At 35.4% G+C, this 14644-nt stretch overlaps 1 protein-coding gene across 1 annotated transcript; it reads right to left on the bottom strand.

Moving 5' to 3' along the window:
- Nucleotides 1-1638: 1638 nt before the first annotated feature.
- Nucleotides 1639-7617, bottom strand: LOC121419447 (lactoylglutathione lyase-like). The gene is made up of 5 exons (XM_041613926.1): nucleotides 7544-7617; nucleotides 6475-6615; nucleotides 5842-5912; nucleotides 4442-4531; nucleotides 1639-1727 (listed from the first exon to the last, which is right to left on the bottom strand). The coding sequence occupies exons 1-5, from the start codon at nucleotides 7615-7617 to the stop codon at nucleotides 1639-1641; spliced, it is 465 nt and encodes a 154-aa protein (XP_041469860.1).
- Nucleotides 7618-14644: the final 7027 nt, after the last annotated feature.

A 14644-nucleotide genomic window follows, 5' to 3' on the forward strand; every position in this document is an offset into this window, starting at 1 on the left:
CACCCACACCTGTTCCTTTCTTCATCTCCCCCCCCCCCTCCTCTCTCCATCTTTCTTCACTATCTCCCTATCTCTCTTTATAAGAATTTAATTATGAGTTCACCCCATATCATATCCATTTCTTAGTATAAATCAGTCATTTTTTATCCAAAATTTTCTTTTATTTCAAAATACTATAAATTGCAAATAGCCATGGAAAAAAAAACAAATGACTTTTTAAAATCATAGTAGATGATTTATTAGTACAAATATATGTATACATCAGATCATTTTTACACAAAAAGTGATATAATATATGGAACAGATATTTATGGCATATTCAACCAGAAAAATTATCCTGTTTAACCTGAGAATGGAGATTACATTTACTGAAATATAATTAATATAATTAAAATATCTGTGTCTATTTAATACTGAAGGAGACAAACAAAAAGAAAGAAAACTAAATTATGTGTACTTATAAGGCATTGGAAGCAATATATACCTTAATCTGAAACATACAAAATAAAGTGTCAAGTTACCTATTTTTATTGTTTAAAAATTTTGGACGAGATCATCATTGCTGTAACTATTTTTTTAATTACAAATTTTCATTAAATCAATGAAAAGTATGTAACAGATCATTTGATTTTAATATCAAATTCCCCAAAAAGTATAATTCCCCATTTTCAACTCGATTGCCTTGTGTCCCCTTTGTTCTTCACATTGAACATATGTTTGTCAATTTTGAAAAAATCCTGCATACAGCAATGCTAATATTCTATTAATGCCTTGTGGAGAATTGGTTGCATAACAATAACTTTTTAGCTATATTAAGGGAAATTAACCACAGTGCATAATCCGTTTTGTTCAATTTTAGAAAGTGTGGAGATCTCTTGATAGTACAACTTGGATTGTGAGGAAACATATTTTTACACTATTGTGTCATTGTAATCTTGATAAGAAAGTATGTAAAAAAAATCTGCCTCCGCACAAGTAGAACAGTTCTGGCAGTCTCATCAGCATTACATGAGTAAATATATCAGCAGTGCTGAATTTGAAAGAATATACATGTACATTTTTTTTTTCAACAAGCATAACTTTAAATAATTAATCAAAATATTCATAATTCATTGTTGAATGAGATCAGTAATTCCTACCTCAGGGAACTAAATCTATTTGAAAATTGCAGTTTTAAGTTGTTTTAAAGCTATACTGTAGCCATGCATTGCACTATTAAAAATGTGGGAACTACCTTGCATTTCCTTGTTGTTTTTTTAGTCATTTTCAAGAGGAAATCCACAAAATAAAAGGTAGAAATCAGCTGTTTATCCTTTGATATTGCTTTATCACAAGATATATCAAGCAATTCAGTATAACCGTGGTGGGATATGGGAGCTGTTTACTTCCTGGATCAAATAGGTCAAGGCATACCTACCATGATACGACATCTGTGAAATTTCATGGATTAGATAAATAAAATCAAAATTATACCTTCAATAAACAATAATACTGTTTTATTTACCCATGTTAGTCACTTCATTTAGAAACTGTTCTACCCGTGGGCCCTTTATGATTGAATGAAGGGTATTTCAGTGATCATTACACAAATATTAGATAATAGAGAAAGCTGTGTCTATCCTGTTCCAATAGTTTCAATCAATCTCGTCCAGCCATCCTATTAGCACTAAGTATCTCAATCCAGTATCCGTCAGGATCTTGAATAAAAGCTAGTCCTTTCATAGAACCTGTGAAAGATAACAGAGAAGAGGAAAGAGAAGAGAAAGAAGAGAGAGGGAAAAAGATATATTTGTCTGAGAAACAATCAAAATTGATATACATGTAACCTATCTGCATTGGTGATATGTCCATACCAACATAAAAATATTCTACAATAAACAGATTCTGGATGTTTTCTTCCTCACTGTAATCCTCTTATGAGCTTTTTCCATTTTACCCAATGAAAAATCACACTAATTAATAGGGTAAGGTCAACATTCCATGGAGCATCTTATACATCCACTCCTTTCTGTTTGATCTAATCCAATATTGCTCTGATTAATCCTAGTCTACCCATTATCTGTTGCCCATTTATTTTCATCTAATTGCCACTTAGACCATTTACTACTTTGTATGATTCCAAGTTAGGCTACAACCATTTTGTCTCATATCCACTTAGTCTATGATAATATGAACTGAATGTAGGTTAGTCCTGGAGAGGACTGTTGGTTTATCACTCTGTCCAAGAGCAAACATCGAAAATAACAGTTCTTTTCAGAGCTACTATCAGAAAGATAAACCAACAGTATTTGTCAGGATTAACATACATGGTGTTACCACAAAACTCTCCATTCAGTCTTACTACCATGCAAACCTTCAAAGCTTACATAATATGAACTGTTTATAAACCAAATTTTCATTAAAAGACTGCAAAATAATTAGTAGACGAAGTGACCATCATTCTGTGCATTAGTCAAAATGATATTTACACTGTATACCACATGAGTATCAAATCAAGTGACAGTTGGACCAAAGGGCAATTAGACCAAAATGATATAAGACTACATGTATTAGGTTTAGCCAATGTATGGTATAGGACAATCTGGACCATATACTTGTAGACTTGGGGCCGTATTCTGAATATTGAGATAAAATATAAATATTCTTGTATCTTTCAGAGATGCTAACTGATAGCTCAAAAAAATCCTGAAAACCCAGGCCGGGGTCCAGGGGCCCGCCCAGGGCCCCTGGCGGGGTCAAGGGCGAAGCCCCCTGAAGCTGGAACGTTTTCTTATTCTTTAGAGGGCTGAAATCATTAATCTACAGTAGTACATAACAAATAATTAATGACATAATAAACTTCATATCATAGGCAAGAAAGGTGCTCAAAAAAAAAATCATGTAACCCGTAGGGCCTACTCATTACGGTACGGGTTAACCTGCTGCGGGTTAATATGCTGCGGCCAATGGGTGCGACTCGGGACGGGTGTATGTAGCAGCTGGGGTGCCCTTTTTCACTCACTGTACTCATCAACAAGACAATCCTATACTATTGAAAATCCATATATCACAATTTCTATCAAAATGATGGATAGTTCACACATATGAATTGATGAATACGCACCAGAGAACACATATTTCATGGTAGCAAATAGGTTTTCAGCTGAAATCCCGCGGCAGACAACCTATCACTCACGCAGCAGCAGGCAATTGCAGCCACACCGGGCCGTGCTTCGAGCGGTTCTACCGGGCGATCGCCCGACTGGGATAGCGCTGACACCCGTATCCCTGCAGGGTATACAGCGGCGTTTGCAACTGCTACAATGTATTGCTCGCGCGTACCGTACCAGCTAAACTTCATGCTGCGCAAAACGCTAATAATTTTCCGTCTGCGCAAATTGGCCATCCAAAATTGAAATTGCGCTCTCCGTAGCGAACTCCGTGACAAGATTTGGAGGGGAAATTTTTACGGATTTCACTTTGACAATCGATTTTTTTTCCCGGAATATTTTTCAGCAAAGGAAAAAATCCGGAATTCCGGAAAAATCCGGAAAATTAGCAACTCTGATCTTTAGAGTTACAATAAAATCTTTATTCCGACAATTGTCTTAACTTTTCTTGTAACTTTCACTGAGCGCGTACGATGTCAGAGACATAATGATGCGTAAATGTTTATTCGGCGCATATTATGTCTGTGCGCAAGATAAAATATCGAGTTACAAGGTATTCTGAAAATTCTCTTATCTTTGCATTCTCTTAACTTCCTTGGAAAATACAATAAAATTTACAAGAGGAAGGGGCTATTGTAACTTATTGTTGCATGCAATATTTGTCCGTCTGCAACAATTATTTCTTGCTGCATCCCGCAAAACATCATGTTTTACAAAAGGAGACATTCCAAAGTCATTATGACGACGGATTAGTAGACTTTTCAGCAATTAAAAATTGGTGTTCGAGACGATGAATCTTTTCAGAGAAAATATATCTTGAAAAGAGCCGCGAGTATTTTTAACACAGAAGCGCACAAGTATAAGCGTTGGGGACGCACAAGGAAATTACGCCTTGATTACGCCTCATGTCGACATTGCGCTTCATAGTTTTTCAGAAGAATCGCTTCTATTGTTTGACCTAAGTTTATAACAAGCTTAATGATTGGTTGATGTTAGAATATTAGGCGTGTCAGAGATGAAATAGGGGACGTCCTTACAGAAATAAGAAAATTTTCAGAATATCAATTTAAGAGAATTATAGTGCGCTGTTATCTTGCTGACTTACAAGAAAAGTTACATGAAAAGTTAAGACAATTTTCAGAATACCACCCCAAGATACTACTAAACAGGTTCTTTTGAATAATTTCCTTTTACAAATCACTCTCAACTTGTCAGATCTACGATTTTGGTAGCTTATAACAAATGACACACTGTAGAATACTGTATACTACCGATTTCAAAAACACACTCACCACCATCAGGCTTCTTGATAAACTTCACACCTAGCTTCTCAAATCTTTCACAGGCAGCATATACATCAGGTACAGACAATCCAATATGACCTGTCATAAAGCAACATGAAATTAATTTATGTCTTTATTCTCAGAAAGACAGTATAAATGTTCACCAGTCACACTTTCCCTATTTCATCTTAGAGTCCCCCCCCCCTTCCTCAACAAAAGAGGGGCACAGCATTGTTTATAAACAATACAGTGCCCCTCCATTGCTTTGTCTCCTCCGGGTCACGATCAGCCACTGTACTTGAGCATTGTATCTCAATGAATAGAGGGTGAACATATGCAACATCAAATTCAATACCCTTTTCATAAACCCATCCTCCAATTAGCCGCCTAAGAGTAATGCAGATAATTCAATAAAAGTTGCGTTCACAAACTACGAAAATAAGCCGCATTATTTTTACGAGCGCCCGTCCTGAAAAAGGCGGATAATCATCATGACAACTGGACACGCCCCCTCCGATGCGGTTGTGTTGGAAAAGGGTGACCTTGTGACCGCACCATGGCAATTATCTGCATTATTTTGAAATGCGTTCATAAACTCAAAATCTTGTCCCGATGCTGCTATTATGCGGATAATAGCAGCATCAAAATAATGCGGATAACTCTGGTGTCTGGTCCTCCAATTTTACGACCAAATTATGCTGCTATTAGCCGCATAATTGGGTTTATGAAAGGGGTATAAGCCTCATAAAAGCACATCAATTTCTACATAAGAACGTGTTTAAGTAATCCCTTCAGATAACTGTTATCAATGAGCAACTACTTGAAGTTATTACAAGGAATGAAACATGTAGATAGTAGACAAAGAACCAGTCTAGTTATTGACTATTAACTCTATGTAAGATAGAAATTTCTTTGCAAAATGGCAAATGAAAGATGTTAGGGGAATTCTCCAGCTTTGATCATACTTGCACGTTTCGACTACATGACAAAATGTAGGACTATTCAATGAGTGAAATGCTTATAGGCAAATTTCAAAAATGTTATTGTGCAACGGACATGTTTCATGCAATTGTACGTATTATATCAATATACAGTCATAATAATAAATTTTCTTTTATTAGCAATACAGGCTTTGGAAAACAACAATATGCATTGTGTCTGTGGATTAATTATTTAATTTCTACTCATTCACACTGAGCAAGAATTTGTCATATTTTCAAATCTTAAAAAGACAATTTACCCTTTTTTCAATGCAAATTAATGTGGCATATTAAGATCTTGTGGTTGCTACCTACAAACTGTGTTTTCCAAGCTTCCTTAATAAACGAGTTTCAGTTTAGTTCAGTTAATAAACACCATAATAATAGTTTTCATTCTTTATCACTTAATAAATGAAACAGAATACTTACCAAATCCTTTAGGTTCCTTGTTACCATTATGGTACCCTTCAAAACTATCATCAGAGTCTGTTCCATAGTTACTAAAAGGAGTAAAAAACCCTAAACATATGAGATAGGTAGATACACCAAAATGACACATTGTAAATAATCAATCATTTAAAAAGTTTCCTTTATCATATTACAAACATGATAAAAATAAACTAGATCAAATCTCAACTGCACGTAGCCACAACGAGACCTTGCTACCTGTCACTTTTGGGGGACATCTAAACTTTTTCTAACAATTTTAATTTGCAATCTACTTGTATTTCAAATTTAGACTGTGTGCTAGGGTGTGGGTAGTTGAAGTTACACCATCAGTATTTAAAATGAATAAAATAATTGCAGAATATGAGTTGAATTGGTTGTAATAATATATGAAGTGCGATGCACCAAATACTCAAGTTCTTTGCATTGAAATGAGTTTTTCACTTTTAGCATATAATCAAAATTTACCTATTTACTGTAGAGGGATTAACATTCAACTTTAGATAGCCAACATGAATGATATTACTGTCCCACTGCCAAATGAATGTGAATCATCTCTCTCATCTATTCAAAGATATTTACAGCACCAATAGAGATGACAATGCAAGTTCTTACTAAGTAAGTTCTATGGTTCCTGGTTGCATGAATGTCCATTTAATCCTTTCTTTCTCATCTTTAGGGATATCAGCTTCATCAGCAAAGCCCATAAAAAAGAGGGTAAATGACATTGAAGGGAAGTCAAGCCTTGTCAACAACCTGAGAAAATAAACGAAGAAACAAGAAAAAGCAACTGATTTCATGAAAAGTATTTCAAAACATTAATTCTTTGCCCACTTTGTTCGACTCTAAAGAGTCACATAGAGCAGACTGTCAAGCAATGTTTCCACATATCCAAAATAAATTTCCTGAAACTGAATCCAAAATTTCCCGAAATTTTAGACATTTCCTGGAATTTGTAAGTATGATTTAAAAAAAATCAGGTGATCTAAATTTAGTCCATGTGTCCCAAATCAAGGAATTTAGCACATTATTGTTCACACCCTCTTTTAAAATAGAAACAAAATTACAAAATTTGAGCATAGAGGATGAGCGGAAAATTTTGAGCTACAAATCAAGGTAAATAATTCTTTAAATATAATATGAATATCAAAAGTTGCCACATTTAATTGTTGTTTAATTGAATTTTTTTCGGATTTCCTGGAATTATTTTCATTTCCCGAACCTTTTCATGGATAAAGTCAAAATTTCCTGGATTTTGGGAAGTGTGGAAACACTGCTGCCAAGTTCGAACCAAGTCACATTCTATTCATAATACACACAAAGTGTATAAAGTCTATTGATCATACACAATAGTGTTGGTGCATCACATTTACTGTGTGAACACAAAGCTTTTCTTTAGAATAAACCAATCAAAGGCTAGTGTGAGCTGAATTTGCATAGTCCATGCAAAACCCCTCTTAAGGTTGCACTTTAAATGAATTAACAAAAGACATTTTATTCTGATCATTCAAAATTAAGAGGAATAGAGAAAAAAAGAAAGGTCATTGAAAAAAACACATCTGAACAATATAAATATTTTTGAGATGCCCATAGGACAGGAGTATACATTTATATATTGCTATATAATCCATTTATTTCATTCCAAATTAATTATTCAATAATAAATATTTAAGTGAGTGTGTACCTCATTCCAAGAACTTCTGTATAGAATTTAAGTGACCTGCGAGGATCTCGAATTCTGTACATGGTCTGCTGCATTATAAAACCCTGAAGAGAAAGGGAATTGGAAGAATTAAACAGCTGAATTACTTTGATTTTACCAAATAAGTCAAGGAAAATACAAAATAAGTTTCAGGATAAGCTTATACTGTACATATGTGTATAGGTGTGGAATGAGGCTATCAAAGCTTAAAGCGTTCATTGTAGATTCATGTCTTTGATATTTTGATTAAATCTTGGAGATGATGTACGTAGAAATATCTGTAACGAATGTTCAATCTTATATGGGTGATTCCATGGTCAGTCGCATCTACACTTTTGACTTTTGTGTGTCAATTTTATTACTCTGCGATTTCAATTTTACAAGGGTATGACTTTCTTGTTTTTTCTTTTTTACTGTGAACAGCATGTTGAAATAGGCTGCAGACTGTATATATTGTAAATGCCATTATATTATAATAATGTTAAAAAGGTCATGACACAAAAAATGACTGATTGCTTTTTGATAGTTCTGTGCATGATTTCCATAGAGAGGTCTATAATAAGGGGGACATTTAAATTTGGTAAGCAACCTTTAAATACATTTTGCAGATAGATGAATTGCGGTCAGTTGAGTGATCAGTCACATCAAAGTTTGTGCAGCAGGACAAATACCCTGGGGACAAATATGACATTGTTTTAACCCTTCACATGATCTGGTAGCCATCGTAGATCCAGGGACCTATGCCTTTAGGTTCAATGTATTGTTCCCCTAAAATATGGAGTTGATTTTAATGGTCTTTATATTTTATTAAAATGCATTGAAGTGGTATTTAGTAAAAGATAAAATTCTTAAAATTATCTTTATTCTATTTTTACCCCCCCCCCCAATTTTCATGCCCATAAAGCCCCCATTAAAAAATGGGTCTCTTTTAAAATGTTGGCTAGGGAATTAATATTGATAAAGTTTGGTTTGCTGTCACAACAAAACACTCTTTCCATACATTATCATTATGTTCAGTTCAAAACTTTAATCTTTCATTCACCTCGGCTATAGGCACAGGCAGAGTTGCATTTGGTACTGATTTCCAAGATCAAAAATCCAATAGTGTCCATGAGACCACAGATTTCTTACTGGTTTCTAATGATTTATAATTTGGGTCTGCATGTGACCTTCCAGAGTGCAGAGTGAAAAAAATGCCAGGACCCGCCTCAGGGAAGCAAGACATAGATCTTGTTCAGCAGAACAATGAACATGACTAACGAACAGAAAATGAATTTTTTTTAAATTTGGCCTTGGACATCACATCCGATACTAATTATAAATCATTAAAAATGGGTTAGTATTTATGGTGGACATTCATATTCATTTCAAGCTCGAATTGATACTTAGAAAATCACAAAAATTGAATGATTTTGAGTCACAGTTTCTTTGTGTACTAACTGTTAACCCTAGACCAATGGCGGATGGGGGGGGGGGGAGGAACCACAACCACATCCGGCTCGTGCTCTCCCCCCTTTTCAGAGCCACAATCAAATTTGCCGTTCTAAATGTGCCGTAAATATGCCGTTCTAATTCACAGCATATATTTTTAATAGAGTACCAAATTTTATTTCATTTTTTTTGCATATCAGCATTTTTGATACTGTATTCTGGTAGAGCATGATGAAAAACCCTTAAGAGATATGACCTCATGAATACATAATTAGCCCCATTGAAGTCAATTGGCCTGGGGCCATTTCTCAACACCATCATAAGTCTAATTTCTTGACTAAACCAGAGATAATGAGCTACTTGTCTGCAAACCGTTTCACGAAGCCCTCTTTACCCAAATTGGGGACATCAACGTCATTAAATATTTATGACACCTCCGAACCGGCCTGTCATAACTTTTTTCTTAATGACGTATTGGCATCACATGGCTTAGACTATGGCATGCAAAAATGCCTCGAAATTTGAAAATTATAATCTTACGTAATCAATCATAGAAGTTGAAATTACATCGCAAAACAAGTGGGATATCATTCAATGATTGTAATACCAAGAAACTATAAAAACTTTGTAAAACACTACAAAACCATTCATTTTGAAATAGTAAAATAATTGAATCAGAAAAGATTCTACCATGTCAGGCCATCCATTTAACTGGAGTCATATTTGCTGTTTTCAGACCCCTACTTATATAAATTCTATCTCTAATTCATGCATATAGAATTTGTCAATTTTTTTAGTCATGAAATGAATTATTCATAATTTAATTTTCTCAGCAAATGAATGCTCCAGTCTTTATGGTTAAAATATGTATGATGGATAATCTACCTCTGCTATTATGTTAAAAAGATGTATTACCCAATTCATCATGATATTTGCAATTTTATCATAATTTTTCTTTTTGAAAATTATGTTATTTTGTGACTAAGGCTACATCTCGCCTGCTCTTTTAACCGATAGTTTCGATATCGATATGTATTACTACTTCAAATGAATACATGACCAGTCAAATTTCTTTGGATCGATGTTGGCTGGCCTGTCATACCAACAATTGTTTTCTACAAGTGATAGCGGGCAGAGGAATTGTGACTTGTAGTGTAAATAGCATATTTTATTCTATTTGTTGTATTTTTTCGTAAAATATTGTTGTGTGATACAATATGAATTTGTTGATGTCAAAAACTATATTATATGTATATTTTGATATTATTATGGTCAATAAAGTATCTCAATGGAGGATAAATAGAAAAAAATCCTTCTAGGCAACAAAGAAGCCCATTTATTTAATGGCAACATGCATGTAACAGATGTGGAAAATCATTAAAGTTGAAAGCAAATAACCAGAAAAATTCATGCTATATCTGCTACAGATGTCGCAAGGTGTTTTCTCGAAAACAAAAATTTGCAGTAATATTCTTGTATAGATTCCTTTTCATGTCAGTACTGCAAGTATACGTGTAGCTCTGAAATGAGATTGAAAACTCATCATTGTACTTTTGTACAAAGTGTAAAAAGCAATGCAGTACATTTCAAAGAAAGGAAGGTCATGTATGTGGTGATGTAACTTTATTGATGTAGATAACGAGTCATATACAATATGAATATTTGCTGCAATGTGGGAAGGAGTTTTTTCGAAAAAAACTTTGCAGTCACATTCTTGTATAGATTCCTTTTCATGTCACTACTGCAAGGTACCATATAGCTCTGAAATGAGATTGAAAACTCATCATTGTACATTTTGTACAAAGTGTAAAATGCAATTCAATTCATTTTAAAGAAAGGAAGATTGTATAAAAGCTACTGATGTAATGTATATGCCCATGAATGATGGAGGAGCCATGGTGTAGTGGTTCTGACTCTTGCCTTGTAAACAGAGGGTCGTTTGTTCGAATCTCACCACTGCCTGGCGTCCTTTGGCAAGGCGTTAATCCATATTTTGCCACTCTCAACCCAGGTGCTAAATGGGTACCCAGCAGGATGTGAAAGTCATTGTAGCTTGTCCAGTACTGTGTGCGACTGACTGGAATACTCCCCAGGGAGTGGAGGGTGTGCACACATTGTGTGCGGGAATGACTGACTGAATCTGATGACTGAGGTAATAATATATCCGTAAAGCACTTATACACGTCGTTCCGATGTATCAAGCGCTATATAAAGTAGATTATTATTATGATGATGTGAATAGACTTTAAATGCAAAATCAAATACCAGTTCTTGTCAGATGTTGATAAATAATAAAATTTTGCCGGCACAAAAATAGGTATTGCATTATCCTGAAGAACATTTGTCTTCAGTTTGTACCTCTACAGCACAAAATACTTCGGTACAAAACATTTCAGCACTGATGTCAGACAAGGTGACAAATATAATGTTCATTTAACAGCAGCAGCTCAGAGAAAGATAAATAATCCTGTAATAAGGCTGAGAACAGGATAGGGACAAATAAAGAAAAGCAATGAAAAGGTCATGTCCTAACATGAGACATCAAGAAAGGCAGTCAGACTAAACAAGGAAATCACTAATCCTGACTTCAAAGTTCAGGAGAGGCAGCTGCATATAGTAAAAAAAAAGTGAAATAAAATAAAAGAAAGGATCCACAATACAGACTAACTGAGAAAGTAACCAATAATGTCAAGAGAAAGGATTAAAAAATACTTTGAACTGACAAACTTTCACGCAATCTGAAACCACCTAGTGAGAGTGATAAAACTTCATGTTTTTGTATAAGAATATACACAGTAAGATGAGGTCATACACTCTCCAACTATGGAGTGATAGCGTGTGCAAAGTATCACCACAAACAGTAGCAGACATCAACCGAATAATAGAAATGGATGGTAGCATAAACAGAATGGAAGGAACAATTGCAAGACTCATTACTTCTCTGCAAAAATCCAATCACGCCAAAGCTAACTATTATAAAGAACTTTAAAAATTAAAGCTACAAAGAAGTCCTCATCACTATGCTCTGTGTGCTGAAGCCAGGAATTGTTTTCCAGTCAGATTTCTGAAATACTGAAATTAGCGATCCTACTACACAAGCGCATTAGCAAAAATATGGCCAATATTGCCCTCTATTTTGCACAGGATTGCTGTGGGCAAAGCCCGGGGAGGGCAACATGACAAATGTTACCCTTGCTGGTCTCAGATTAAAAGTAGCGAGCGAAATATGACTTATTTATCTTCTAAAATACCTTGTATACTACAGGTAATAATCATGTATATAGTACAAACTCAACAACTGCTGAGAATAATATGATGTGTCATCCTCAACTGTTTTCATTTTTTCTATTGGTTTTAATAACTGTAGTGTAGGTAACAGTAAACTTCTCTACATAACTTCCAAAGTAAAGTGCAACAAATGAATATGTACATATATCTAAATATGTGCTGTTTTCTTTCTTGCTTATATTTTCCTGAAATTGTTGTGTGATCTCAAGTAATTAAACAAAAAACTTTGTGTTAATAAGATATCTTATACGGTGGTTAATGTACTGTGTATTGAGTTTTAAAGCACCCTAAATGTTTTTCTGTCTTCACCGATGTTTATTTTCTACAGTTCATTTACATGTATAGTTCACAACATTTAAACTGACGATATAATGTATTTGGCAGCATATTTTGAGCTGTATCTATTTTTTTAAAACATGAAAATTGATTATAGTCTATGCATGTATTATGTTTCAAAGAAATATAAGATATAACATGTGTTTTTTTTCCTCAGACATACATGTACATGTAAATACTCACTCGACCAAAAAAGTGGTAGGGGTGTGCCGGAGGCGAAACAAAAAACGGGGGCCTTGGAGCGGGCTCATTGTAAAAAGGAGGGTCCTCGGAACGGGCTTCGGAACTGCAAATGTTTGTGAAAACAGAGGTCCTTGGAACGGTCGCCTGCGTGCGAGTGCGTATGCATCCCTATGGAACCTACATGCAGCTAGCCCTGCGGCACGACTGACGGGCGTGCTAGCACAGAGGCGACGGTCGAACAGCGAGCTGCGGCCGCTTTTTACCAAAATTGCGACCGGAACGGCGTAACTGAAAATATGAGAAGCCCTGGAACGGATTTCTTTTATTCTTTTTTCTCGAGAAGAAAATGCTATGCTCTGGAGCGGCTTTCTTTGTTCTTTTTCTCAATAAGACAAAAATGCTATGCCTCTGAACGGAAATATGAGTGTAAAAATGGGGGTCCCCTCCACAGCACATACCCACTATGCATTATATACTAAGTGCCCCCCCCCCCCCGGCATTCAAAGTACATTTTAATAAGTTGATCTGATGTTATTGGTCATTTTGTGGGCCATAAATGGCCAAAATTGACCATAACCTGTTGAATAGGGTCATTAAGACTGATATATTTGGAATCAGCATAAAACTCTACACGACCTTAGAATGCATTCCCATTTAAAAAGGGAAGAAGATAATACATGCTTAAGACCTCAATTTCCTGCCTATTTGAAAAATTTGTTATGTAGAGCCTTATTTCCAGAGGTCAGAGAACTTTCATGTACAAATTTGATGCAGTTCGGTATTCTATAGGTCCTAGAACTTTCTATAAACAAGTTGGAATGTTAGATGCAATTCAAATTTCACTTCTTTGAATAGACATGGAGTTGACCCTGATTGTATATGCTTCAATTCATGTTCTGTTACACACACATTCAGGGGCGGATCCAGGATTTTGAAATAGGGGGGCGCCAGTGGCGAGGGAGCGAAGCGACCGAGCGGTGGGAGGGTGTGGGAGGGGGGATACCCCCTCCCACGGCAAGGACTTTTTCAAAAAATCATGTCCAATAGTCGTATTTTGAGAGCACCTTTAGAAGAAAAATGCACACTTAAATCACTGTAACTTCATGAATAAAAGACATATACTGACTCAATTAGGAGCTGGTTTCCAGTCACACACCGTATAAGCGGTCATTCAAAACATACATTTGGCAAAGGCTCTTCACTTGCTTGCATCGTGTGATTGAAACGTCAAATTTAAATGATACGAAACTGAGACTTGTAATCGATAAGTTCCGAATAATCCATTCTGTTTATTGTCATTTGTGTATTTACATTGTGTGTTTCAAACGAGAATTGTTTAGTCGTATGGCAACATGCATAAAATTTGGTTCTTTTTTCCCCAAAATGCACAGTAAATTGTTACAAACTACAGAAAAAACGACATCATCTTCTGGTAATCAACCTTTTCCCAGAGGTCGTCCCCCCTAGATTTTTAAAACTATTTTTTTTTTCGATTTTGCTGGCAATTTTTTTTTAAAGATATATTGTAATCAGCAAACCTATAGATTATCAAACATTAAAAATGGGGTAAGGGGGGGTTAATGTCAAAATTTTTACTTTTTAACAATACACAATGTGTCCTCGGGACGTTTTTCCCCAGCACGAAAGTATTTTTTTCTCCCCCAACCCCCACCCCCCCCCCGTCACATAAAATCTTCGCTCCTTACGCTGACATATAGCTGCCTATACACAGCAAACGCGGAGTAGGGTCGACTGGTGATTGAGAATATACAATTTTGCTCCTTGATCAGTGGCGTACCGTGGGTCACAGCATTGGGGGGCACCAGTAAACTGACCTAATAGAGA

The sequence above is a fragment of the Lytechinus variegatus genome, chromosome 7 (genome assembly GCF_018143015.1).
Source record: "Lytechinus variegatus isolate NC3 chromosome 7, Lvar_3.0, whole genome shotgun sequence".
NCBI lineage: Eukaryota > Metazoa > Echinodermata > Echinoidea > Temnopleuroida > Toxopneustidae > Lytechinus > Lytechinus variegatus.